Genomic DNA, 25,439 nt, shown 5'->3' with positions numbered 1-25,439 from the left:
CAGCCTGCAGCTGCCCCGTTTGATGGGCTTTGTGCTTCAGAACATGAAGCCCTGTGCCGTGCACATCCCACGAGTGGCACCGAGGGCTGCAGAGGAGCCTCGCTTACAAGATGTGCTGGGAGGGCTTTTGGGGAAGAGAGGGAAGGGCAGCAGCCGGCCCCCTTGGGACCTCTCCAGCAGCTGCCTAAATAAATGCTTCCAGTCCTGAAAAATAATTAAGACCCTCGAGATGCCACTTAGAGGAGAAGGCCGCTGCGCTTGTGCTCCTCACGCTCATGCTCCAAACAGAGGAGGCAGGAGAGGCAATTTTCTAGGAAATCAATTACGAAGCCCCGTGCTCCCTCTCTCCCCTCAATGCGCAGCATCACCCGGCATCCTGTTGAGCTCATCCGAGATGACAAAGCGCTCGGCCACAGCTCAGCCTGGACACCGTTTACCTTCCAGATGCTTTTTGAGGCTTCCCGAGGGCCGTTGTGAGAGGAGCCGGGTGTTTTGCTGCATGGGGTGGGCTGGATATGGCCCCTCCAGCCCTCTCCGAGGTGCCGCTGTGCCGCTGCGCCATTGGGGATGCCGAAGCTTGACCCCAGTGCTACCTCTCTCGTCCATGGGGTCTCCCTGCTTGGCTTCCAGCCCCAAATGGCAGAGGTGGGAGCCGAGGGCTGGCCTCACGCCCCAGGAGCCTCCCCTGCTGTTTGCAGGATCCGTCCTGCCGGGATGGATCCTGGAGAGCCTCCCCCAGCGCAGCCGCAGGGCCGGGCTGGGGCCGCCCTCTCGCAATGCGCGGTGTGCCCGGTCCTGTCCTCCCTCCAGAAAGGAAAATTTCCCTCCTGTAACTTTTTCGCCAGCCAGCTCAGAGTTTTCCCTGGGATTTGCTTTCATGTGATTTGATTCCACTGCCCTTTCAGGATAGAGGAACTCCGCTTTCATTCCCATCATTAATTTCTTCCTTTTTTTTTTTTTTCCCTACTAAAAAGGGGTGGAAGAAGTCAGAGGAGAGCGAACACACAAAGGTTTGTGTTCATCTCCCGGCCTTTCCATGTGCCTCGTGCCCTTCCTGAGCACCAGGAGCCGCTGCCCCAGGGCCCGTCCCTCGCTGGTGGTGCCGGCGACCTTGATTTTCTCGGCCAGAGCAGCCAGTGCCTGGCTGACTGCGCTGGGAGGTTTCATAGGCCAGGGATTGTGAAAGCCGTTTGGCCGTGTGATGCAACTCGTGGAGTGGGAGCTTTCCTAGTAAAGGCAGAGAGGGCAGGGAGAGCAAGCCTTCTGATTTCTTCTCTTTTCCTTTGTCTTAGTGGAAAAAAAAGTCCATCTGTGGCTCACCGGGCTCCCGGCTCACCTCCCCACGATGTCTGGATCACAGTGGGAGTGCTGGGGAAGGCGGCCAGGGCTGGCTGGCAGCAGCTCAGCAGCGATGTGTCAGCCCCGGGTGCAGGAGGTGCTTCCCCAGCGTACCCAGAGTACCATTGCAGGGGAAAATGAGCTGCAAAGCAACATTTTGCAGCTGGTTTTGGATGGAGCAGGTGTTGGGGTGGTGCCTGCTCGCTCCGCAGATGTTTATTTTTTGGATATTTTGGATGCTGCGAGTTGGGACTGGAGATGGGCTGCGGCTGGGGGTGTCAGCATGGGCAGCAAAACCCAGCCACAGGGCCTGGAGGCCGTGGAGGCCAGGGCAAAACTGTTCCTTGGCTCACCAAAGCTGTGGCTGCAGGACAAGAGAGTCCAGAGCATCCCACTGGGTTCCAGCTCCCACTGCTGCAAGAGAAAGACTTAAAACACAAAAGCAACAGACAAAAAATAAAAATGCAGGGGTGAGAACATGGGGCCATGCTCCTACACGATTGCAGAGCGATTTGCAATTGCTGGCTCATTAAGCAGGCTGGTAACGATCCTGCCCCAACACTCCCACCACCGCAGCAAGGAGAGCAGAGCCCGTCTCTCCAGGTTCCCTGCTGTGGCCGGCGCGGTGCCGGCCGGGCGCAGCCCTGTGCACCCCGCTGAAGTTCCCTCCAGAGTTTTTTTCAGGCCGCAGAAGATTAACCGGTAACGAAAGTGAAAGCCCAGGAGATCCCATGAGGCTGGCGAGAGCGCTCAAGCAGAAATGAGCACGGCACGTATTGCTTCCTGCCCCGCCACCGCTGTGCCGCGCAGCAGCCTGCCCTGCTGCCGGGGTGCCCCATCACCCTTGGGTGCCCCATTGCCCTGGGTGGCTTCTTGCTTTTGGGTGTCCCATTGCCCTGGGTGCCCCATTTTCCCCTGCCCTTGCTCCCATCCTCCTTGTCCCGCTGGTGCAAGAGGTTGTGGCAGGGTTGGGGACCTGCTGCCGGCCGTGGTGCGGAGCCAAGCTGACCCCCTCCGGCCGTGCCCGTGGTCCTCATGGTGCCAGCCCGGGGATTTGCAGCAGGAGAGGGCACGGCCATCCCGGCGGGGTGGGTGAGCTCATTTCACGTGGTGGGCCCAGTGCAATCACCCAGTACTGCAGCAGCGAGGAGGGGACACCGGGCACCGTGTCCTGGCAGAGTGGGTGCTGAGAAACCCTGCAGGTGCTGCCGTGCAGGGCCAGCCTCTGGTCCCGCAGCAGCTCCAGCCTCAGCCACTGCCTGAACCTGGCCGTGCTCTGATGGGACCTGCAGCTCTGGTGGCACTTGGGGACAGTGCTGTCCCCACCAGTGCTGCCTTTTGGGTTGCTTCAGTCACCCCGGAGCTCCTTGGGCTGGCGCAACCGCAGCTTTCCCTGCCGCCCAAGCAGCCCCAACCCCACGCTCCTGGCATGGGGCAGCCCTCACGTGCTCGTCGCTGATTTACCAGAAATAAGGAAGTCTGCATAGCCAGTGGGATTTGGGGTGCTGGAGTTACTCATCCTGCATCTGAGCAGCGATTTCCTTTCTCGCGTGCAAACCCTGCCACGGCCTCCCCGGCCCCGAAGGAGACCTGCTGGGGAGAGGCTCCGTGTGAGCAGGAAGCAGCCCAGGCCTGCAGGCAGCGGAGCACAAAGAAACCAGGCAGAAACCCTTCTTGGGGCTAAAGGCAGCGTCCCCAGCTCCGCCACAGCCCCAAAACCAGCAGGATGCAGCGCGGAGGGGCTGGCTGGCACTGGTGGAGGGGCAAAGAGCCCGTCCTGCGGGCAGGGGTGGTGGTGAGGGGGATGCTGGAGACCGGTGCCCGCTGCCGCTGAGGGCTCCCCCGTTAGATGCTGGTGTTGGAGCAGATCCCCCGGTAGAAGGATCCCGTGCACGCTGCCAGATCCCAGTGCTGGTGCAGGCTGGAGCCCATGCTCGGTACCATTTTGGACACCCCCCTGCCCAGTACCAACGCCCAGTACTATTTGGGGCTCCCCTTGTACCCAGTGCCAATGCCTGGGGTTGTTTTTTTCTCCCCCTGTAGCGAGGACTAAAGCTTGCAGCTCCTTTGGTGCCGGTGCCAATGCCCAGTTCCTGGGGCTGTGCTGGTGCTGGTCCTGGTGTTGGTGCTGGTGCCCAGTGCTGGTGCCAGCACCCGGTGCTGCTGCCAACACTCAGAGCCTGGTGCCAGTGCCGGGTACCAGTGCCAGTGCCCAGTGCCAGTACCCGGTACCAGTGCCAGTGCCCAGTACAGCTGCTCGTCCCCAGTGCCTGGTACCAGTACTGCTGATACCGATGCCCAGCTGCAGGTGCCCAGTGCCAACACCCAGTGCCAAGTACCCAAACCTGGTACTGGTGCTGATGCCTGGGGCCGGTGCCCAGTACTGGTACCAACACCTGGTTCCCAGTCCCCATGCTGGCACCCAGTGCCCAAACCCGGTACCAGTACCGATACTGGTGCCAGTGCCAATACCCAGTGCCCGGTGTCCAAACCCGGTACCGGTACCGATGCCCGGTGCTGGTGCCCAGTGCCCGGTGCCCAAAACCGGTACCAGTACCAACACCCAGTGCCGGTGCCAACACCCAGTACCCGGTGCCCAAACCTAGTACCAGTACCAATACCCAGTGCCGGTTCCCAGTACCCAGTGCCCGGTGCCGGTTCCCAATCCCCATTCTGGAGCTCGGTGCCCGGTGCCGGGGGGGGGGCGGCGGCGGTGCCGGGCGGGGCGGTGCCGGGCGGCGGGGGCGGGCCGAGCGGGGCCGAGCGGGGCCGGGCCGGGCCGGGCGGCGGCGGGGGGGGGCGGCGCAGGCAGCGGCGGCGGCGGCGGCGGCGGCCGGAGGGGGCAGAGCGGCGGCGGAGCCGAGCGCCGGGAGCCGCCGGAGCCAGCGGAGCCGCAGCCGCCGCCGCGGCCGCAGGTAGGGGCTGAGCGCGGGGCCCCCGAACGGGGCCGTGCCGAGCCGTGCCGAGCCGTGCCGTGCCGTGCCGAGCCGGGCCCGCTTTCGCTTTCCGCGGCCGTAAACAGGGCGCGGGGGGCGGCCGGGCCGAGCCGTGCCGAGCCGGGCCGTGCCGTGCCGTGCAGCGCCGCCGCGCTCCCGGGGCCCCGGGGGCGATGCGGGGGGCACCTGCGGCCGTGCCAAGGCGCCGTCGGGGGTTTCGGTGCCGTTTGGTTTCTTTTTTTTTTTTTTTTTTTAAATTTAGTTTTTTGGGTTTTGCTTTTTTTTTTTTTTTTTTTTTTTAAACATTTTTTTCTCTCCCCCCTCCTTTTGGTAAATATTTTGGCTGTTTCGTAACTCGCGGCGGCCAAACGCAACTTCGCGGCGGGGCCCGGCGCAGGGCCCTTGGCCTCGCTTCTTTCGACGGCGAACCGGGACCGGGAGCCCCGGCGGCGGCAGCGCCTGGCCCCCGCCTTCCCCGGTCCCCCCCGGGTGCCTCCGGCGCCCCCCGGAGCCCGGCAGGTGCGGGCCGGGCTGGGCGCACGCCCCCGCGGGGGGCGCGGACTTTGCGCGGAGCCCGGCGGGGGTCACGGCGCATCCCGGACCCGGGAGGGGACACAGAATTGAGGGGGGGAAACGGGACCGGGAGGGGGCACACGGGACCGGGGGGGGGGGCGGCGTCTACAGGGCTGGAGCCACCGAGGACGCGGTGGTGTGGGAAGGGGCCACTTGTCAGTGGCTCTGCCCCAAGGGAGGAAACTCGAAAAGTGCTCAAATAATGTTTGGGGAGGTTGCTTGTGCAGTACCCTGGAGAGCCTGGCGCCCCTCCGGGCGTGGGGGGGGGGCGCAGGGCAGCCCCCTCCTGCTTGCTGGTGCTCGGGAGCGCGGCGTCGTGCCGCTGGGCAGAGCCTCAGTGGGATGGAAAATAAATCCCTCGTCCAAGATGGGAGCGGTGAGAGCGCCCTGGCGTGCAGCGCCCGGTGGCCTTTCACCCAACTCGTTTGCCGGCCGGCATTAGCAGCAGGGCTAATTACAACCCCTCGGGAGCGAGAGCCACCTGTCAGATAGGATATAGGAGCTGTCAGGGCCCCGCATGGGTCCGGCCAGCGGGCAGGCCCGTGCCAGGCAAGGCTCTCCGGGTGCTCCTGGCCACGCTGCAGGGCCCCCCTGGGTGCCAGCACCCAGCCCTGGCTGAGGGCTCGTCCCCGGGGGCACGGCCCAGCTCAGGCACCTCCGCCTGATCTGCTGACGGCGGTAACACCTCCGATGGCAGCGCGGAGCTGAGGCCGTTGGCTCCTGAGAGCTTGCGGTCGGAGCCCCACGTGCCCCACCTTGCTCAGGAGAGCCCCGTGGCTTGGGGAGGGGAGGTGACCCCCGGCAATTTGCCCGCGGCTCTTGGCTCTCATCGATGGGCCGTGCTGCGGCATGGCACAACCAAAGCATGGCACGGGGCAGCAGGGCTCACCCGTGGCAGGACACGGCTCAGAAAGTCCCCGGGAGCCTGTGGAGCACCTGGGGCTTTTGGAGGATGGCGACTGGAGCAGAGCTACGGTGCTGCCCGGCCCCCGTGCTCGGGGGGAAGGTGGGTTAAACCCCAACACGCCATCAGCTCTTGGCGACGTCCTTGGGAAGCTCAGAGGATGTGAGCATGCGTGCTTCTCACCAGCAGCACGCTGTGGGCCGTGCTGGTGCAGCAGGACACCCCTGGCCCCCCTGCCAGCCCTGCACCTCCAGCAGAGCTCGTGGCTGCAGCATGGAGCTGTGCAAGCCCTGGTGCTGGCTCCTGCACGGGGCATCTGGCACGGCGTGGTTGGAGAGCCTGGCCCATGCCGTGGGGATCGGGGAAGCATCCTGGCACAGCAATCCTTACCTGGAGGTGCTGGGAGGGTGCTTGGGGCCCGGTGCCTTGCTCTGGGGTCAAGAGGTGAAGGTTTTAGGGGCGTCTGCTTCACGTACCCATGGGGGAGCTGCAGCAATCTCCGGGGCTCCCAAAGCTGGCAGGATCCCAGCCTGACTTGTTTTGGCTCCCGAGTGCTTGCCACGAGGATGGAGACCCTCACCGTGGGCTCTGCAACCATCCCTGCAGCTCGGAGCTTGCCCCCAGCACTTGGGGAGGCGACTGGTTGTGCTGTGCTGCACAATGTGGGAGGAGGAGCTCCCGCTGAGACCGAGAGGCGTCAACAGCCTGACCCTGGGGGTCCCCACACTGGAAGCGAAGCAGGGAGCGATGGGCTGCTGTCACCAGCGCTGCGTTTTGTGGCTTTTCCTCTGCTGTGGTCCCTCGGGGGGTGCCTGGCTCCCTGGCAGCTGTCTCGGGAGCTGTGTCACCGGCTTCAGTGCGCCTGTTTTGTCCCTCTGCAGCACGACGTCGGTGCCTCGGGGTGGGATGTGGCCCCATGGGGGATGCTCTGCGCCGTGAGTGACACGGAGCCGCTGCAGGGACCTTCCCCTCGCGCCGCAGGGGAAGTGCTGACTCCAAACAGGCTGTGAGGTCCTCGCCGTGGGGTTTCCCAGCTCAACTCTCGAGTGATAGCAAAACCCAGATACCCTGCTCGCGAAAAAATCCCTGCTCCTTGTACTCCTGCCCCGCGTGGGCGGCCGGGCGGTGAGTGGTGACTGTGCCGTGCTGCGTACAGTAAAGTGGCCCCGTCAGCTGGGAAATGACTTTTTGCTCTGCAAGGAATTACTGTAAGCCTTCGAGGGGCCTCGCAGCAGTCCCCGGGCACGGCAGGAAGGTGGAGTGGGGGTGCCTGCGTTGCAGGGGCACCGTCCCCTTGCTCGAGGGGCTCCTGCGGGTGCCGGTGCCCCTCCTGGCTCCCCCTCCAGCCGTGCTGGGGGTCAGGGCTGGGCTCTGGCCCCAGAGGCTGTGCCGGCTGCTGGCTGGGCTCAGCCTGCCCCGGGGCTCCAGCATGCTCCAGGAGGAGCAGCCTGGACAGCTGTAATGTTTCTGTGGCGTGCCTTTCCTTTCATGGGGGTGTCTATTTTGCAACCCCCAAGTGTTTTGATCCCGGGAGGAAGGGGGGCGGGGGTGTTCACCCTGGCACCGCGTGTCCGGTGCAGGGATCCAAGCCGTGCCGGGCATGCCCCGTATTTTACATGCAGCAACAGTTTCTAGCAACATCTGCTGGCTGATAAAAGGTACGGTTGCCGTGAACTGCTTCTCCCTGCCGCGTTGGGAAATGTCGAGGGGGAGGCACACATGTGAACACGGCTTCCTGGCCGATAGGGGTGAGCCGAGTTGCTGATAAAGCAGAATCCACCCATCTAGCTGCACCAGAGGGGCCAGGAGCGCCGGCTGCCTGCAGCAGGGCGTGCTTCTCGCCCCGGGGCGCGCTCTCCATCCGCGCAGCCCAGGAGCGATGCGCGGCCGCCTGGGATGCCGCAGCCGATCGGTGACATGGTCGCGACGCTGCTCCCCGGTCTGAAGCGCTCGCTGGTGAGTTTTGCAATCTCTCCGTTTCTCGCCGTGACCTCGCGTCTTCTCCTCGTTGCGCTACGTAAAGGCCGGGCTCCGGCAGGGCTCTGCCTGGGGAGGGAATTGGGGAAAAGGCTGGTGCTTGGCCGGGGCTGGGAGTGCCTGCGCAGCCCCGGCGGCTGAGTACCCCTGTCTGGCTTTGTGTTCGTCTGTCTGCAAAGCTTTTACAGGGAAAAGAGGCAGGTCTCGCTTGTGGCACATCGCAGCCCCTCGCCCGGGCTCAAACACAGCTGTAAAACGATCCCTGGCCTGCTTGTTGTTCAGGCACAGCCCTGGCGCTTTGGGGCTCGACGGCACAGCTGCCTCGGCCCCGGCACGCTCCTTTTATAAACCCATTCGTCACCAAGGCCTCTTAGAAATGTTTAGGAGGGGGATTCACGGCGCAGCCCGCGCTCTTGTGGCCAGTGTCACCGCTGAATTTGGGGCCGTGGTGCCCCTGGGTGCTGCTCCCGCAGGCAGAGCAGGCGCTGCCGTCCCACGGAGCGCCTCCGGCTCCAGCTCCTGGGCTGTGCTTTGCCTCCTGAACGCTGCCGGGGGGGTCACGCTGCCCTGCCCGCACCCCCAGCAGGAGCCACAGCACGGCACGGACAGGACCCAGCTGGTTTTTGATCCCTGTGGTTGTGGGGTCACATCCCCACGGTGCCGCTCCGCGGGGTGGCTGGGGCGTGCGCCGGGCACTGGGAGCGTGAAGGCAAACGCTGAGCCCTGCTGCCATCATGCGAGGGACCCCGGGGTGCTGTTAGGAATGGGATTTTGTTGCCTCAAACATCCGTGTTTTGGCTTTTTGTTCCCATTCTGACGAGTTCCCTCTGCTCCCGGCTTCCCTGGGTGTTTGCGTGCCCCCTCCTCCTGCTGCCCCGCTCCCAGAGCACCTCCCCGCGGGGCTGCGTTGTGGCACCTGCACCTCAGCTCCTAAAAACTCCCCAAAAATACCCTGAAGTGCCTGCCTGGTGTGCTGCAGCAGGGCGGGAAGCCTCGGCATGCATGCACCGCCAGCAGGCAGTTTTCCTCCTGACCGGGCACGCAAATTGGCTGCTCGTCTGCACCCGAGGGAGCCCAGGTGCTGCCAGCTGTGCCGGGACCCCTGGGGGAGGCAGAGGGGGGGTCCCTGCGGGTCCCCCGGCGGTGGCTCCTGCACGTGTGCCCCCCCTGGGATGCAGCGGGGCTGTGGGTGCTTGCGCTGCCCCGTTTGGGCTCCGCGCTGCAAATCCCACTTGGCAGGTAACTGGCTTAGCCCGATTGTGCGCGCTCGCTGAGGCATGGCAGATAAAATGAAATTGTGTCTCCAGCCCCAAATCGGGACTAATTCGATGCTGCAATGAGCTTAATCCTCGCAGCCTGCCGATCAGCCCAGCCCTCCGGGGCTTGTGCTGGGTCTGAGCAGGAATTAGCGGCGCGTGGGTGCAGGGTGGGGGGGGACACGGGTCCCAGGTGGCTGTGCCCGGTCCCCTCCGTGCCAATAGGGGCTGGCACCGTGTCCAACGGGTGCTGCATCCCCAGCCGCTGCCTTCCCGAGGTGTAGGGCAGGGCTGGGGGCTCGGTGTGTCGGGGAAAATGCCCTGCTTGGTCAGACGTGCGGGGTTGGGGTGAGCCGGGGGGGCAGTGGGGGGCTGCTCCTGCAGCAGGCGGGAGCTGTCGTCTCTCGGCCCCTGGATTTGAGGGATTTCGCCGGGATTTCGTTGGGTATTTCGGTGGTTTTGTTATTACGCAGGTTTCTGGCCCTTTGTGGTCGCGAGGGAAAATCTGCAGAGGGGAGCCACGCGTTCCCCAAGGCTGCAAATGCCAGAGGGCAAAATCAAACCCGACGCCGGTGGCTCGGAGTAGTGTCACCTGAAGGCAGTCCCTGCTGCCACCCTGAGTCACCGGCAGCGGGTTTTTGGGTGGCAGCGCTGCTCCCTGCCCATGCTGAGGCTGCGCAGGGGACGTGGGACGCTGCCACCTACGTGCGCGGCCAGCTTCTCCCCCTGGACAGCGTCAGGCCGTGTTTGGGGTTTCCTTGTTCCTGTCGGAGCTCAAGTTCTCCATTTTGGCTCCCAAAGCCGCCGGCCCACGGGGCCGCTGCCGGATGGGAGAGCCCAGAGCCCTCGGCCCTGCCCTGGGGAGGAAATATTGAATTTTCAGAGCCGCCGATGCCTCGTCCGTGAGCCCCCAGTTCCCCTGCCCCAGCACGGACGCTTTCCAGAGGGGGCTGCAGGCTCGAGGCGGGCAGGGCACCGACCCCGCTGCCTCCCTCGATGCTGCCAGGGCCGAGCCCTCGGCTGCCGCCGCTCTGGTGCACGAGGCCACCAGGAGCCATCAGGGCGCCGCGCTTCTAGAAGGAGCTCGCCTCCTGCGCCCGGCGCTGCCTCCACCTCTCGACCGAAAGCTGGAAACCACATGCAGGCGTAGAAGGGGCGAGCCGCGCCAATTCCAGCACCGGCTGCCCTCCAGAGCTCGCTGGGGAGCTCGGAGCAGGCGGGGGGAACTGGGGGCTGCTCTCCAGGGGCTTTGCCCCGGTGCCGTGCGCCGCGAGCGGAGCCGTGGGGCGCAGGTGAGTCCAAGCCCTCCATCCCTCCCGCATCCCTCCCACCTCAGTCCTCCGGGTCCTTCCCCGGGTGCCCTCCGGGTGTGGGGGCACCTGGGGGGGGACTCAGCCCCACGAGGAGAGGCCGTGCCCTGCTGTGGGGTTAAGGAGCAGGGGGCGCCGGCCCCGTGCCCCCGGCCGCACCATGCAGGCGGCAGCGGAGGAAGCTGCCGGAGCCCAGCGCTGCCCGACTGCGCAGGCAGCTGACATTTTGGAAGGAAATAGCTGCTCTCGGCTCCTTCCTGTAGCTCGCAGCCTGCGAAACGGCCGCAACGGGAGCCCGGCTGCGCCGGCAGCGCCTGCCCGGAGCCGTGGCCGGGCTGCCCCCCGGGTAGGGGGGCCGCAGCAGGCAGAGCAGCGCTGACCCCGGTGAGTACGGCCACGGGACGGGCACCCAGCCGCTGCTGCTGGTCTGGTGCCGTGGAGAAACCAGGAACCATAGCCGGGGGCTCATCCAGCGCCCCAAACTTGTGTGTGGGGAGGCTGTGGCACGGCTGACCGTGGGCTCTGGGCCCTTTTGGGTGCGTGCCGAGCCCTTTGTGCCTCTGGGCAGGGCAGGACGTGGTGCGCAGCGGCCACGTGCGAGGCGAGGGGGCTGAGCTGGGGCAGCCCCGGGGGGGCTGAGCTGAGAGGGGCCGCCCCAGGGGGCTCCGTGCGTCCCCCAGGCACACGTGTGGCGTGCAGGGGATGAGTGGGTGTCTGCAAGGGGGCTGGGGGGGTCCTGGAGCCCATCCATGTGCCGAGCAGCCACCGCTGGCTGCCAGCGTTACCATTCCCAGGGCTTGGCTGGGGGCTGGGGGCCGCATCCTGCCCCGGAGGGGAGCCAGCACGGGGCTGCCCTTCTCGGGGGGGATGCGGGTTCCCACCCGGCAGGGGCAGGCGTGATGCCCCCGGGGCAGGACCGGAGACACCCCCAAAGCGGCACCAACCCTGCGGGGAGCTCAGGGTCCGGCCCTGCGGCCGCCAGCGAGGCCGGCTCTGACCTGGAAGCGATCGTGGGCTCCCGGAGGTGCCGAGAAACCACGTGTCCCTGTGTTTACTGCGGCGGGCGCAGGGCTGCTACGTGCCGGCGGGACGGAGCCGGCGCCGCTGGTGGGGCCCCGCGCTCCCCGCCGGGAAGGAAGCTGCACCCAGAACCCCCCCTCTGCGGGGCCGGGGGAGCGCCAGGCAAAGGGCAGCGCGGGAGCCACGGCGGCAGAGGGGCTGCACGGGGCTGGCGTGCTGGGGGGGTGTAGCCAGAGCCCTTTGGGGGGGCCCCCCCAGGGCTTTAGCTGGCTCTGCGGGGAGAGGGAAGGGAGCTGGGGCTGCATTCGGTGGAGGTGTTGGGGTGAGGGCAGGGGATGAGCCTGGGGTGTGAGCTGAGTGTCAGGAGTGTGCCATGGCTGTGCCACGAGTGCCCCACGAGCATCCCATGGGTGTGCCGTGAACATCCCACAGCCCATGGCTGGGTGCCTCGAGCATCCCATGGCTGTGCCACGAGTGCCCCACGAGCGTCCCATGGCTGTGCCACGAGCATCCCACAGCTCTGTGCCACCAGTGTCCTGCGAGAATCCCATGACTGGGTGCCTCGAGCACCCCATGGCTGTGCCATGAGTGCCCCACGAGCATCCCACGGCTGTGCCATGAGCGCCCCGTGAGCATCCCTCAGCTCTGTGCCATGAGCATCCCATCAGCACCCCACGGCTCACTGGGGCAGCAGCAAGCCCTGGGGCCGGAGCTGCCCGCGGCAGGGCTTTGCCGTGCTCGCTGCGCATGGGAACGCGCCGCCGCCAGCCTCGCCCTGTGAGACATTTCCCTCCTTTTGTCTGCTCGCCCCTGGGCTCGGGCTTTCCTGCAGCACGCGATCCGGAGCTGGCTGTCGGCCCGCTGTTAAGTCTGGGAGGCTCCAGAGCTGCCAAGGGGGGGCTTTGGCCATAACCGGGCCCTGCAAGTGTCCCTTGGCCACCCGCAATCCCACACCCTTCCATGCGTTCCTCCCCATGTCACCACCTTTATCCCGCCGGGAAACCTCTTTTAGGTGAATTTCGCCCATTTTGCAGCCACTTTGGCAATGCCGATTGGGCAGTGGGGCTGCTGGACACTGAAGCATCGTCCACGTCTCCCATCCTTCTCTCCACAGGCATCCCCTGCCCGAGCTGTCCCCTCGGGGGCTGCAGTCCCCGACCCCGACCCTTGTCCAGCCGCCGTGCGCGCAGCCTGGCAGGCGCTAAGTCACCGGTGAGCGAGTCGCTGTGGCTTGTTGAGCTGCTGCTGGTTAACCGAGCTGCGGTAATGGGTGGGATTACAGCTCGCTGCCAGCACTAAGTACATGCAAAGCAGCTTCAAACCACTGCAATTACCCGTCCCTTGCAATCGTTGGAACGTGCATGTGGCCGGGTGCTGCAGCTGGCCCTGGGTGCTGCTCGGGGGGGACGGTGCTGGTCCTGGGTCCGGCCGAGGCACCGATTGCTCTTGGCTCTGCCCGAGGGATGCAGGAGCGTGGGGCTGCTGGCAAAGCGCGGCACCTCGGCCGCTGTGTGGCCACGCCGCGGGCTCGGGATGCTCTGCGGGGTGGGGATGCCCTTTGTGGGGCTTGCTGGGCCTTTTGGGATCGTGCTGAGGCCGTGGCTGGCTCTCGTGGTGGGGAAGGTCCCCTTGTGACGGCAGGGGCTGGCTGCGGGCACCCTGCGGCTCCCCGGGGAGGTTTGCCAGTCTGGGGGTGAGGCACAGGAGACCAAAATAAGCCCACGGATGCATTGGTGATGCTTTTTGGACATAGGGAGTGTGTCGGAGCTCATCTCGAGTGCTTTTTGGGGCTGTCCCCGCCGTCCTGCTCCCCTCACCAGCACTGGCGTGCCGCTGGCTCGGTTTGCGCCCGGCCGTTCCCAGCAGCAACGTTCACAGCTCCTGCTCCAAGGCCGCAGCCTTTTGTCCGCCCTGATGGCGAGCTGACCGCAGCGGCAGAGGAATACTTGTTGCTTAACAACCCGCTGAAGTGGAATAGGAAGCGTTCTGCTGCTGTGCGCTGGGAATGCATCACCCCCTTTGGATAGGAGGAGCAGCGTTTCTTTGGGTTTCATCCGTGCCGACGCCCCTGCGCTGGGCTCGGGCTGCTCCCGGGGTTTCATCCGTTCCTAGTGCAGTGAAAAAAATGCTCCTGGCGTTCCCTGCAGCTCTGCCAGCAGCAGCGTTTTCCATCGGTGCCTCTTATCAATCGCTCGCAATTGCTGACTGCCCGTACGCATCCTGCTGTCGGCCTCCCCCCTTCCCCTGCCCCTCATCGCTTTCGGTTTTTATTGCCTCCCCCAGGTCCTCCTTACCAGAAGGGTTTGGAACTCGGCGCCTTTTCCGTGAATGTGGAAATGTTCCTTGCTTTTTATAGGGGAAAAAATCATTTATAGCCAACTGGGTTATTGTTCCTCTTCCTGTGCATGGGGTAGGGTGTGGAGGAAAGCTCTGGCTTTTCAGAGGTGCCGTCTCCCTGCTGCCTCTGGTGTGTGTGTGGCTGCCCCGTGGTGACCCGAGGGGCGGTGGGGATGCCAGGGCCACCCCAAAAGGCGCTTGGTAGAGCCCCAAGCTGCGGCGCTGGGGCACAGGGTGGGCGGCTGTGCTGCTGTGTGACCATGGGGGCTGCTCCTGGCCACTGGGGCTCCTCTCCAGCCCCTCCATCCCTCCTCGCTTCCCTGGCCGCGCGCCCACGGCGCTGCAAAGGGAAACCACGGCTGCGTGGCGTGGCCGAGGCAGCAGAGCTCTCCGAGGGCTGTCCCTAGAAAACAGCGAGTGGCACGCAGCCGGGGTCCCCCTGTTCTGTGGCGGTGACACCGGCAGCACTTGGTGCCGGAGAAGCCAGGAAGCTCCTGCAAATTTGGGGGGTGCTCGGTGCCTGGCGCCCCCCGCGTGATGCCCACCCTCTGCGTGTCCCCGGCAGGTGGTGAGCCATGGCGGTGTGGATCCAGGCGCAGCAGCTCCAGGGCGAAGCCCTGCGGCAGATGCAGGCTCTCTACGGGCAGCACTTCCCCATCGAGGTGCGGCACTACCTGTCGCAGTGGATCGAGAGCCAGGCATGGTAGGTCGGGGGGGCGCCCGTCCCTGCAGATCCTGCTGCCCCCCACCCCGCCACCAACCTCGGCAGCATCCGTGCCGGGGGTCCCCGATGTGCCGAGTCCCACCCGTGGGGCTGGGCTGTCCTGATGCCATCTCTCTGTGTCCCTTTGTGTCCCCCTCCCTCCTCTCAAGGGACTCCATCGACCTCGACAACCCCCAGGAGAACGTGAAGGCGACGCAGCTGCTGGAGGGGCTGATCCAGGAGCTGCAGAAGAAGGCGGATCACCAAGTGGGTGAAGACGGCTTCCTGCTGAAGATCAAGCTGGGGCACTACGCCACGCAGCTGCAGGCGAGTGGGGATGGGGGAGATGCGGCGGGTGGGGGCCAAAGGTGGTGGTGGGGCAAGGACCCCCCCCCCCGGTCCTTGCCCCACGCCTGGCTCAATTTGCGTCTCCCCTGCAGAACACGTACGACCGCTGCCCCATGGAGCTGGTGCGCTGCATCCGGCACATCCTCTACCACGAGCAGAGGCTGGTGCGGGAGGCGAACAACGTGAGTGGGGGCTGAGGGCATCAGAATTTGGGGGGGGGGGAGGATGTGGGTCCTGTGGGGTGGGGGCGTGCTGGGGGTCTCCGTCACCCGGGCTGTGGGAGCAGCCCTGAGGCAGGGGGTGCCCGGCACACAGGTGGGTTGGGGAGGGTCCCCACTGCCCCCCAGCTCCCAGGTGTATTGGGGAGGGTCCCCATTGCCCCCCATCACCCAGGTGTATTGGGGAGGGTCCCCACTGCCCCCCAGCACCCAGGTGGGGCGGGGAGGGTCTCCCAGCCCATGCTGAGTGCTCGTGGTGCCCATGCAGAGCCCCTCTCCGGCCGGCTCCCTGGTGGATGCCATGTCGCAGAAGCACCTGCAGATCAACCAGACCTTCGAGGAGCTGCGGCTCATCACGCAGGACTCGGAGAACGAGCTCAAGAAGCTGCAGCAGACGCAGGAGTACTTCATCATCCAGTACCAGGAGAACATGCGCCTCCAAGGTGGATTTGGGGACGGGGAAGGGACGCGGGGACCCGGGCGCCGGCGGCGCTGGCCCTGACGCTGCGCCCCGTCCCCCAGCCCAGTTCTCCCAGCTCTCCCAGCTGGGTCCCCAGGAGCGCCTGTCGCGGGAGACGACGCTGCAGCAGAAGAAGGCGTCGCTGGAGGCTTGGCTGCACCGGGAGGCCCAGACACTACAGCAGTACCGCGTGGTGAGTGCCGGGGGAGCGTCCCCCGCGCCGGCTGTGCCGCCGTCCCCGCGCCCCGTGACACCGTGCCGCCTCGCAGGAGCTGGCCGAGAAGCACCAGAAGACGCTGCAGCTGCTGCGCAAGCAGCAAACGACCATCCTGGACGACGAGCTGATCCAGTGGAAGCGCCGGCAGCAGCTGGCGGGGAACGGGGGTCCCCCCGAGGGCACCCTGGACGTGTTGCAGACCTGGTGGGTGCGCCGGGGGAGAAGCAGGGGGGGGTGCTGAGGCCCCGCACGGCGGGTGCTGAGCCTCGCTGCCTCCCTCCCAAGGTGCGAGAAGCTGGCGGAGATCATCTGGCAGAACCGGCAGCAGATCCGCCGGGCCGAGCACTTGTGCCAGCAGCTGCCCATCCCCGGCCCCGTGGAGGAGATGCTGTCGGAGCTGAACGGCACCATCACTGACATCATCTCTGCCCTGGTCACCAGGTAGAGGCGGCCTCCACGTGGGCTCGGGGGGGGGGGGGGGGTTTAGGGGGGCCGCTTGGGGGCCTTGGGCTTCTGTGCCCGCCTGCCCCTGACCCCCGTGCCCCCCCAGCACCTTCATCATCGAGAAGCAGCCCCCCCAGGTGCTGAAGACGCAGACCAAGTTCGCGGCCACCGTGCGGCTCCTGGTGGGGGGGAAGCTGAACGTGCACATGAACCCCCCCCAGGTGAAGGCCACCATCATCAGCGAGCAGCAAGCCAAGGCCCTGCTGAAGAACGAGAGCACCCGCAAGTAATGCCCTGGGGTGGTGGGGGGGGATGGACACACTGCAGCAGGACCCCGGGGGGGGGCTGCCCCCCGTCCTGGTGGTCCCCCTGACCCCGTGTGTTCCCACGCAGTGAGAGCAGTGGGGAGATCCTCAACAACTGCTGCGTGATGGAGTATCACCAGGCCACCGGCACGCTCAGCGCCCACTTCCGCAACATGGTGAGAGCCCCCCCCCCGTCCCCCTGTCCCAACGCTCACCCCGTCCCCTGTCCCCTCGTGTCCCCATCCGTGCCGTGTCCCCCTGCGGTCACCCTTCGCATTGCCATCCCTGCCGTGTTCGCAGGTCGTGTCCCCAGCTCTCCTTCCGTGTGCTCACCCCTCGTGTCCCCAGCTGTCCCCTGTCCCCTTGTGTCCTCACCTGTCCCCAGCTGCCCCCCCCGTGCTCACCCCTCGTGTCCCTGCAGTCCCTGAAGCGGATCAAGCGCTCGGACCGCCGCGGCGCTGAGTCGGTGACGGAGGAGAAGTTCACCATCCTCTTCGAGTCCCAGTTCAGCGTCGGTGGCAACGAGCTGGTCTTCCAGGTGAAGGTAAAGCCACCAACCCCCGGCGAGCTGCGGGGCACCGTGCCCACGCTGTGGGGCTGGGCTGGGGCCATGGGGCGGCCGCGGTGCCCCACGTCCCCTCCCATCTCAGCCCCGTCCCGCTGTCCTCCCTCCCGGCAGACGCTGTCCCTGCCCGTGGTGGTGATCGTGCATGGCAGCCAGGACAACAACGCCACAGCCACCGTGCTCTGGGACAACGCCTTTGCGGAGCCTGTGAGTGCCACCACCCATGGGGGGGGACACCGGAGGGGCTCCGTATCCCCCTCAGGGGGCTGCGGGAGGGAGCAGGGCTCACCTGGTGGGGCTGGGTGATGGCGGGGGGGCAGCGCTCCATGCTGACCCTGCGCTGTGTCCTGTCCCCCCCCCCCCAGGGCCGTGTCCCCTTCGCGGTGCCCGACAAGGTGCAGTGGCCGCAGCTCTGCGAGGCGCTCAACATGAAGTTCAAGGCGGAGGTGCAGAGCAGCCGCGGGCTGACGAAGGAGAACTTGGTGTTCCTGGCGCAGAAGCTCTTCAACAGCACCAGCACCCACCTGGAGGATTACAGCAGCACCACGGTGTCCTGGTCCCAGTTCAACCGGGTGAGGGGGCGGCTCGGTGCCGGGGGAGGGGGGTACGGGGAGCCCCGGGGTGCTGCCGTGCGCCGGGACCGAGGCTTTGCTACGCCCACGGTGCCAGCGCTTGTGCCGAGGGATGGGATGGGGCATGTTCCTCCCAGGGTTTTGTCAGAGTGGTGCAAAAGCCAAACAGGAGCCAGCTGCAGCGGGGCAGAGGCTTTGCCTGCCGTGCTTGGAAGGTTATGGGGGGCTGGAGCCGTGCTCTGCGCCCTCGGGGAGGCATTGCTGGGGTTCCCCCGGGGCTGTGCCGTGGGGCTGGGCGCTGCTACAAGGCCAGCTGGTGCCTGGCTTTGCAGCATTAGCCTCCGTGCCATGGGCCAGGTCTCCGTGTGGGCTCGTGCTGTCTGACAGCAGCTGTGTGTCTGGAGACAAGAGCGCTCATTTTCTGGGCATTTCACCAGGAAAACCTGCCCGGGAGGAATTACACCTTCTGGCAGTGGTTCGACGGCGTGATGGAGGTGCTGAAGAAACACTTGAAGCCGCACTGGAACGACGGGTAAGAGCCTTCCCCCCCACCCTGTGCGTGCCACCCCGTGCCCCCCCCCCCCTGCCCGCCCTGACGCCCTCGCTGTGCCTAGGGCCATTCTGGGCTTCGTCAACAAGCAGCAGGCGCACGACCTGCTCATCAACAAGCCCGACGGCACCTTCCTCCTGCGCTTCAGCGACTCGGAGATCGGCGGCATCACCATCGCGTGGAAGTTCGACTCCGGTGAGCGCAGCCCTCGATTTTTCCCCCCCCCCCCTGTGCTTGGCTTTCCCAGTTTGGGCACCGATGCGTCCCCGTCCGTGGGGCTCGTGGTGTTCCTTCGGCACCTTCTGCGTGTCCCCTCGGTGCCAGCACTGTCACCGCCAGGCACAGCTGCCCCCAGGTCCCTTGAGCTCCCGCCTCGTCCCTAAATGCTGTGGGAAGGATAAAACGCAGGAACCTGGGATTTTCTGGGCTGGTTTCGCAGTCACGGCGAGCCCCGGGCGTCATCGCAGTCCTCGCTCTTGTTTTCCAGCTGAGAGGATGTTCTGGAACCTGATGCCTTTCACCACCAGGGATTTCTCCATCCGCTCCCTGGCCGACCGCCTCGGGGACCTCAGTTACCTCATCTACGTGTTCCCCGACCGGCCCAAGGACGAGGTCTTCTCCAAGTACTACACGCCGGTTCTCTGTGAGTCCACGCCAGGTAGCGCTGCCCCTTCACCCCTCACGCATCCTTCTCTCTGCATCCTACCGGGGGGGAGCCTGGGCTCGCCGGCACCCCCTGCCCGGGGCCGCATCCAGCCCGGGGGGGGGCCCTGCAGCTCGCCGTGCCGTGAGCCCCCAGCACCCGCCTCCTGCTCCAAGCCTCAGCACTGCCTTTTTTTTGTTTTTTTTTTTGCTCTAGCTAAAGCCGTGGATGGGTACGTGAAGCCACAGATCAAGCAAGTAGTGCCAGAGTAAGTACGAGGCTGCACGGTCCCGCGGGATCATCCCTGGGGAGCCAGCTCGGGGGCTTTGCATCCCTGCCCCCCCCCAACCCTAGGGGTCAGCGCTGGGGGGCGAGGAGAGCACGGTGCCCGTGGCCAAGCAAGGGGGCTTCCTGGGGGCTGCTGTGCCCCCCAAAAAGACCAAATTCCCCCCCAGCCAGCGGGGTTGGGACCTTGGTCGCTGCTCTTTATGGGGATAAGGATAGGGTTTGGGGTCTGGGTCCCTGGGGGGAGGTGGGTGAATTTCCCGGGACGTACCCGCGTCCCAGCCCGTGCCACCTCGTCCCCGCAGGTTTGTCAGCGCATCAGGCGACGCTGCCCCCGGGGGGGCCACCTACATGGACCAGGCTCCTTCGCCCGCCGTCTGCTCCCAGCCCCATTACAACATGTATGCCCAGAAGTAGGTATCGGCTCCCTCGTCTGTGTGTGTCCCCCCCCCCAACTTCCAGCAACCTGTCCCTAACCCCAAACCTCACCCCCCCCCCCCATGCCTCCCGCAGCCCCGACGCCGTGCTGGACCCCGAGGGCGACTTCGACCTCGACGACACCATGGACGTGGCCAGGCACGTGGAGGAGCTGCTGCGGCGCCCCATGGACAGTCAGTGGATCCCCCACGCCCAGTCGTGACCCCTGGGCGTCCCGGCCCCATGCCAGCCCCCCCCCCCCCCCCCGGCGCTGCGGGGACTGTGCTGTGTTCGTGTCTCTGTGCCCAGCTGGGGTGGGGGGGGGTCAGGCGGCGATGTTGGGGGGGGTCTCGCCCCCAGAGATTTGCTCTGTGCTGTCCAGAAACGCAGGGTGGTGTCCGGCTCTTTTTGGTGTTTATGCCCTTGTATAAAAGGCAGCGGATTTGTCGCATGTTCCCCCCCCCCCCCCCCTCCAACCCACCCCCCCATGTTCCTTTTCAAAAAGGCCCAGCTTTGGCTTTCTGCTTCTGTGAGCACCGGCCCCCCCCAGGAGCTGCCCCGCTTCCCGTAGCCTTGTCCTGTGCCCCCCCCCCCCAAAAAAAAAAAAAAAAAGTGGGGTTGCTCGGAGCGGGGGGGCCGGGGGGGGGCCTGGATTTGCTTTTCTGCAGTCGTCACCAGGAATGTACGTGTGCGCCTTGGTGTTTTCAGCTCCTTGACTCTGTTCCCCAAGGGAGGGGGGGGGGGAGCATGGGGCGGGAGGGGGGGGGATATAGCCCGTGCTGGTGCTCTGCGCCATCGGGGGTCCCCTCCTGGACCTCATCTCCTCCTTTGGCCCCCCAAGGATTTCGGGAGCCCCCCCCCCCCCGGCTCCCAGCCCCGCCGTGTCCCCCTCTGGCCTCTCCAGCACCAGCGCAGCGAGGGGGGGGCAGAGCGGGAGGGGAACCGGAGCGAGGGCGGCGGGGACGGGCACGGGGTGGGGTGGGGGGGGGAAGGATGGGAGCCCTCCGTTCCCCCCCCCCACCCCAGCCTCGTCCCATCCGTGTCCCCGAAACTCTGGTTGCCTGGCGATGTTATTTTTCTACCACAGAGTAAATAAAGCACGGAATATTTTTGTAACACAAAAGCCCTGCGTTTCACGTGTGTCTTGGGGAGGGCGCAGCCCCCCGCCCTAATAAATTTGGGGGTTTGGGGATGGGGGGGGGGAAGGAGCCCTTCGTCTGCACCCCAGGGGGTCGGGCAGCAGGTGATGCTCTTCCAGGTGAGCTTATGGGGGGGGGGCTGGGGGCGTTTTCCCAGGGAAAAAGCAAAACAAATGGCACTATTTTATTATTTTTTTAAAGCAAAGGAGCCGCCTCTTGCCGGGGTTTGGAGGGCGGGAGGGGCTCGCTCTTGTTTTTTTCACCGCGATTTATTTCTCTGCCTGCGTTGGCCCGTGGGGAGGGGGGGGGGGGGGGGCTGGAGTCTAGGGCCGGGGCTGTGTCTTTTTTTCTTTTTTTTTTTTTAATTTGTAGAAAGGAGAAAACAAAAGGAAATAAACCCCGTCATTTAACGCGGAGGCGGAGCCGCCCTGTGGTCATTTCCCCGAGGGGGGGGGGGGGGGGACGAACTCAGCGGGCGGGCCCGGTCGCGCTCATTGCCCGTCATTTCTGCCGGAGACGGAAAACACCGGGGGGGGGTTGGGGGAGGGGGACGGACCCGGTGCTAACGGGTCCGATACGGGGCTGGAAGGGGGGGGGGGGGGAAAGGACAGCGACAAGGGGCGGGGGTCCCGGGGGCGGCGGCGGCGCGGTGCTGGGTTTTGGGGGGGGGTCTCCGGTTGCGCTGCGCCCCCGGGATGCTGTTGGCGACGGCCCCCGGGATGCTGCTGCCGGTGGCCCCCGGGTTGCTTCTGCCGGTGGCTACCGGGTTGTTGCTGGCGGTGGCCGTGGCCGTGGCTGTGTGCGCGGTGCTGCCCGGGCCCCCCCCGTTACCCCCCCGCCTGCTCCTGGCCGCGCTCCGCCGTGCCGCGCGGTGGCACCGGCGCCGCCTGGAGGTGCTGGGCACCGACGTGCGCCACAGCCAGGAGCGGAGGCTGCGGGGGCTGCTGCCCCCCGGCACGGCACAGGGTGAGCCCGGGGGGGGGGGGCTGCGGTGGGCCGGGAGGGGTTAAGAAGCAGTGGAGAGTTGAGGTTTTGGGGTTTTGGGGTTCTGGGGGGGGGGTTGTGGGATGCGCGTCTCAGCCCGCCCCGTCTGTTCGCAGGGTCGGATGATTTTCGGGAGCGTCACCCCCTAACGGGGGGCTGCGCTGATGGGGAGCAGGGGGACACGGTGGCACCGCTGAGCCTCTGGGCTTTCCTCCGGGGCTGCTGGAGCTGCGAGCCCCCGCTGCAGGTAGGGGGGCAGCCGGGCTGCCGAGGGGAGCACGACCCCCCAGAACAGTGCCCAGCACCCTGCATCCCTCACCTCTCTTCCCCACGCAGGGGTCCCTGCTCTACCTGGACGCCCTCCACGCCGCCTTCCCGCAGGCTCTGGCCCCCCGCAGCACCGCGCTGCTCAGCTGGGCACCCGCTCGCCCCCGCGCCCCGGCGGGCTGGCCCCTGCCCACCCTGTACTGCTCGCCCCCCGAGGCGGGGGCTTTGCCTTCGAGGACGGCAGCCCTGCGGGTGCAGCTGCTTTTCGCCCTGCGGGCGCGCTCCCTGCGGGTGCTGGAGGCCGGGCTGGCCTCCGAGCTGCACGATGCGCTGGCGACCCTGCGCTCCGGCTGGCCCGAGCTGGCCCAGGACCTGGCGCTGGGCAGGTTGAGCCCCCAAAACGGGCTGCCCGAGGATTTGCGGGGCCGGCTGCAGGAGTTGCTGGTCCCTGACGCCGCCCGGGCGGCCGAGCTGCGGGCTGAGTGCGCCCGGGGCTTCGAGGGCATCGCGCAGCGCCTGTGGCCGCGGCTGCAGGTGGTGGTGGTGGGGACGGCGCACGGCGGGGAGCGGCTCTACCTCGACGCCCTGCGCCAGGCCGAGTGCAAGGGGCTGCCGTTGTACTGCCCCTTCTACCGGGCGGCAGGAGGTGAGTGCGGCCCGAGCAGGGCTGTCCCTGTGGGGACGTGGGTTTGGGGACCTCTGTCATGCGGCAGCGCAAAGCCCGGCAGGGGTGGGTGCCTCGCTGCGTGCAGCATCCTGCCCCGCAGAGATCTCTCAGCTCTCCAAAAAAAGCTGTGCCCTTGCTCTCTTCTTGGAGGGGGTGAGAAGGGAGGGGGTTTGGGGGGGGTCACACTGACCGGTGCTGCCCTCTGTCCAGCTCTTCTCGGTGTCAACCTGTGGCCGGAGGAGCCAGAGCCCCGCTTCTTGCTGTGCCCCAACTGGGCTTTCTGCGAGTTCCTGCCCTGCCCGGCTGAGGATGAGGAGGAGCAGCGGACGGTGCTGCTGGGCGAGCTCTGGGAGGGACGGGAGTACAGGCTGGTCCTGACCGCCCGGCCCGGGGAGTACAGGTGCTGCTGCCATGCTCCGGGAGGGGGCTGCACGCCCTGTGCCACCCCCCACCAGCCTCACGCTCCCCGTGCCTGCGCAGGTGCCGTGCCGGAGAGGTGCTGAGGGTGGCCGGCTTCAACAAGCAGTGTCCCGTGGTGGAGCCCGTGCGCAGGTGAGGACACCCCAGCTCCGCATCCCTCACCGGGGGGGGGGTGTCTCTGTGCGGGGCAAGTGCTGGTGGCACCCCCGGCACGGGGCACCCACCCGTGCCCAAACCGGCAGGGAGAGCCAGGTGCTGAGCGTGCGGGGCGAGAGCATCCCCGAGGAGCGCTTCTGCCAGAGCTTGTGCCGTGCCGTGGGCATGTGGCCGGGCGCTCGCCTGATCGACTATGTCTGCGTGGAGAGCTCCCTGCTGGGTGAGTCACCCCCAAAAATGCCCCACCGGTCACCCCGAAATGTTGCCAGCACCACCCAAGCCGGGCTGGGGGCTGCGGGTGGCTTTAACGTGCTCGTGGCACTGCTGCAGGCGCCTCCTCGGGGGTCTGCGCCCCCCATTACGAGGTGTTCGTGGAGCTGCGGGGCCTGAGGGACCTGTCGGAGGGGCAGCGCTACAAGGTAAGGGGGGGCTCGGGGTTTTGGGGGCTCTGCTGGCTGCAGGCAGTTGCAGATCCTGCTGCCTGCTCCCTGCCCGCCCCCTGCCAGCCCCGCAGCCACGCGGTGGCAGTGCTCGCCGGCAGCCTGGGCACCTCGGGAACAGCTTTGCCGAGCCGTGCTGGCTGCAGGAGGCTGCAGGCAGTGCCCGTGGGGCTGCTGCATGCAGGGGGGGAGTGCACGGGCACGGCTGTGCAGGAGGGCTTTTGGCAAAGGGGCTGCTTCCCTGGAGCGGGGAGGTCTGGGGGGTCAGGGTGTTTTGGGGGGGGTGGCAGCTGCTCTGTAGGGAAAACGGTTTTAGGACCTGTGAGGGCCTCCTCCTCCCTGTCTCTCTGCAGCTGGACCACTGCCTGCAGGAGGATTTCCCCGTCTATAAATCGTTCCGCTTCAAGGGCAGCATCGGGCCCCTGCGCCTGCACCTGGTGGGGGCCGGGGCTTTCGCCCAGCTGCGGGAGGCCCTGGGCTCCCCCGTCCCCATGCCCAGGGTCCTGCGGGAGGAGCGGCTGCTGGCCGTCATCCAGGGCACCGTTATCTCCTAAGGGCAGCCTGGGGTTTGCTTGGTGTGCGCCCGCCGGGGAGGGATCGGGGCCAGGGCGCATCCCTAGCGGGGGCGAGGGCACCCAGCCCCACGGGGTTTGGCTGAGCGGAGCAGATGGAGGTGGCAAACTCAAGCCGGTGCCCACTGCCACACCTCTGGAGCCCGCTGCTGGCCCTTCTCCGGACTTTTTGGGAGCACAGAAGGGGACCGTGGGCGTGGGTGGGCATCTCCGGGGGCTTTCTGGGTGTGCCAGGCTTGGCCCTCAGAGGGGCAGGTGCCCGTGCCTTTCCCGAGGGCCACCTCGGTGCTCACAGCCCGTGGGCAGCACAGGGGTGAGAGCAGAAACCTCCCCAGGAGCTGGGGAGCCCCGGGGCCCGGTGGCATTTTGTCCCCTGGCATGGATGTCCCAGGCAGGGCACGCGGTGGCAGCAGGAGCCCCTCCGCCTGGCTCCAGCCCTGTCCGCTGCTTCGGGAACAATCAGCTCCAGCGAGGGCTTTTTTAATGTTTTTTTTAAAGAACAGAAGCAAAATAAAGGAGGATTATCTCTCAAACATAAACAAAGGGCAGCGCTCTGGGATTGATTTTTTTTTTTTATAGTACGTTTTTAATCCTCGTTAAGAGATTCTTGATGACGACCCCGACCATCCGCTTTGAGGAGAAGTTGCCGTTGTTTGCTCTCGGTCCTGGGGAAGGGTCAGCCATGAATATTTAACCAGTTCAGCGTCTGTCCTGGGGCTCTGGGAGTGTCTGGTGGGGACACGTGGCGGGGACTGGTCCTTTCTCCTGCTTGCTAAGGTTTATTTTAAGGGCTTCTGAGCCGTGGTGCTTAGGGAGCCTGCTGTGCAGGCAGCTGTTACCGGGGTGGGGGCGAGCAGGGCCTCTGGCAGAAGACATTGTCTTAAACAAGGCAGGCATGAAGCATCCCCCATGGTGCAGCCAAAGCCTCCCTGCCAGGGAGGAGAATCATGCAAAGGCTCCTTCCCTCCCATCCCCTGCTGGAAGAAAAGCCTGGAGCAGAATTCCTGTTGCAAGCAGGGGAGAAATGGCGTGGCCGGGGAGGGTTTGGGGTTGCTGCCCTAGCAGGGATACTGGTGCTGGGCCGGCGTGCATCAGGTGCGCCTGGTGCTGGCAGAGCTTGGTGGAAAGCAGGGTTGGTGGGTGCAGGATAAAGGCCAGAGGGGTGAAGCTGGGCTCTGGCAGGTCTCTGGGGTGCTCCTGGCTCCCCGGTGCTGGCAGAGAGCAGCACACAGGCTGGGGAGCCCTGCGGCGCTGCTCATCCCTCTGCCTGTGCTGTGCACGCCCTCAGCCCTTCCTGGGGGCCCTGCTGTGCCCTGCAGCAAAGCCTTGAGCCCCCCCTGCTTGGACGAGCAAGGCGCTGGGGTGGGCATTGCACCGAGCTGCAGGGTGTGAGGTTGTTTCAGGTGCCAGGCTGCA

At 66.2% G+C, this 25,439-nt stretch overlaps 2 protein-coding genes across 4 annotated transcripts; both read left to right on the top strand.

Annotated features, from left to right (window-relative positions):
* The first annotated feature begins 4,118 nt into the window (after positions 1–4,118).
* LOC311218501 (signal transducer and activator of transcription 5B) lies at positions 4,119–20,501 on the top strand. Of its 3 annotated transcripts, XM_084301187.1 has the most exons (20): positions 4,119–4,253; positions 12,429–12,526; positions 14,217–14,354; positions 14,525–14,681; positions 14,795–14,884; positions 15,189–15,363; positions 15,443–15,573; positions 15,650–15,801; positions 15,883–16,038; positions 16,148–16,327; positions 16,435–16,522; positions 16,768–16,890; positions 17,026–17,118; positions 17,277–17,483; positions 17,921–18,015; positions 18,098–18,228; positions 18,521–18,691; positions 18,893–18,944; positions 19,267–19,374; positions 19,475–20,501. In XM_084301187.1, the coding sequence occupies exons 3-20, from the start codon at positions 14,227–14,229 to the stop codon at positions 19,599–19,601; spliced, it is 2,364 nt and encodes a 787-aa protein (XP_084157313.1). In that variant the 5' UTR covers positions 4,119–4,253; positions 12,429–12,526; positions 14,217–14,226; the 3' UTR covers positions 19,602–20,501. The 3 variants fall into 3 exon arrangements, with proteins under 3 accessions (XP_084157313.1, XP_084157314.1, XP_084157312.1); XM_084301188.1 differs by lacking the exon at positions 12,429–12,526 and having other exon boundaries at positions 18,521–18,676; XM_084301186.1 differs by lacking the exon at positions 12,429–12,526.
* Positions 20,502–21,187: 686 nt separating this feature from the next.
* GHDC (GH3 domain containing) lies at positions 21,188–24,566 on the top strand. Its single transcript, XM_084301190.1, has 8 exons — positions 21,188–21,483; positions 21,618–21,748; positions 21,838–22,414; positions 22,646–22,835; positions 22,916–22,987; positions 23,098–23,231; positions 23,342–23,430; positions 23,805–24,566. The coding sequence occupies exons 1-8, from the start codon at positions 21,213–21,215 to the stop codon at positions 24,003–24,005; spliced, it is 1,665 nt and encodes a 554-aa protein (XP_084157316.1). The 5' UTR covers positions 21,188–21,212; the 3' UTR covers positions 24,006–24,566.
* The last annotated feature ends 873 nt before the right edge of the window (positions 24,567–25,439 follow it).

This window comes from Netta rufina (genome assembly GCF_964035555.1).
Source record: "Netta rufina genome assembly, chromosome: 24".
NCBI classification, from domain to species: Eukaryota; Metazoa; Chordata; class Aves; order Anseriformes; family Anatidae; genus Netta; species Netta rufina.
The sequence above is the reverse complement of the archived record's forward strand: the minus strand, read 5'-3'. Positions and strand labels throughout refer to the sequence as shown.

Bases quoted from the DNA above. Each gene is read 5' to 3' on its own strand.
- LOC311218501 (XM_084301186.1), top strand. From the start codon at position 14,227: ATGGCGGTGTGGATCCAGGCGCAGCAGCTCCAGGGCGAAGCCCTGCGG. The intron at 15,364-15,442 runs GTGGATTTGGGG...CCCGTCCCCCAG, and splicing joins GGAGAACATGCGCCTCCAAG to CCCAGTTCTCCCAGCTCTCC. The intron at 18,692-18,892 runs GTAGCGCTGCCC...TTTTTGCTCTAG, and splicing joins TCTCTGTGAGTCCACGCCAG to CTAAAGCCGTGGATGGGTAC.
- GHDC (XM_084301190.1), top strand. From the start codon at position 21,213: ATGCTGTTGGCGACGGCCCCCGGGATGCTGCTGCCGGTGGCCCCCGGG. The intron at 21,749-21,837 runs GTAGGGGGGCAG...TTCCCCACGCAG, and splicing joins GCTGCGAGCCCCCGCTGCAG to GGGTCCCTGCTCTACCTGGA. The intron at 23,431-23,804 runs GTAAGGGGGGGC...GTCTCTCTGCAG, and splicing joins CGGAGGGGCAGCGCTACAAG to CTGGACCACTGCCTGCAGGA.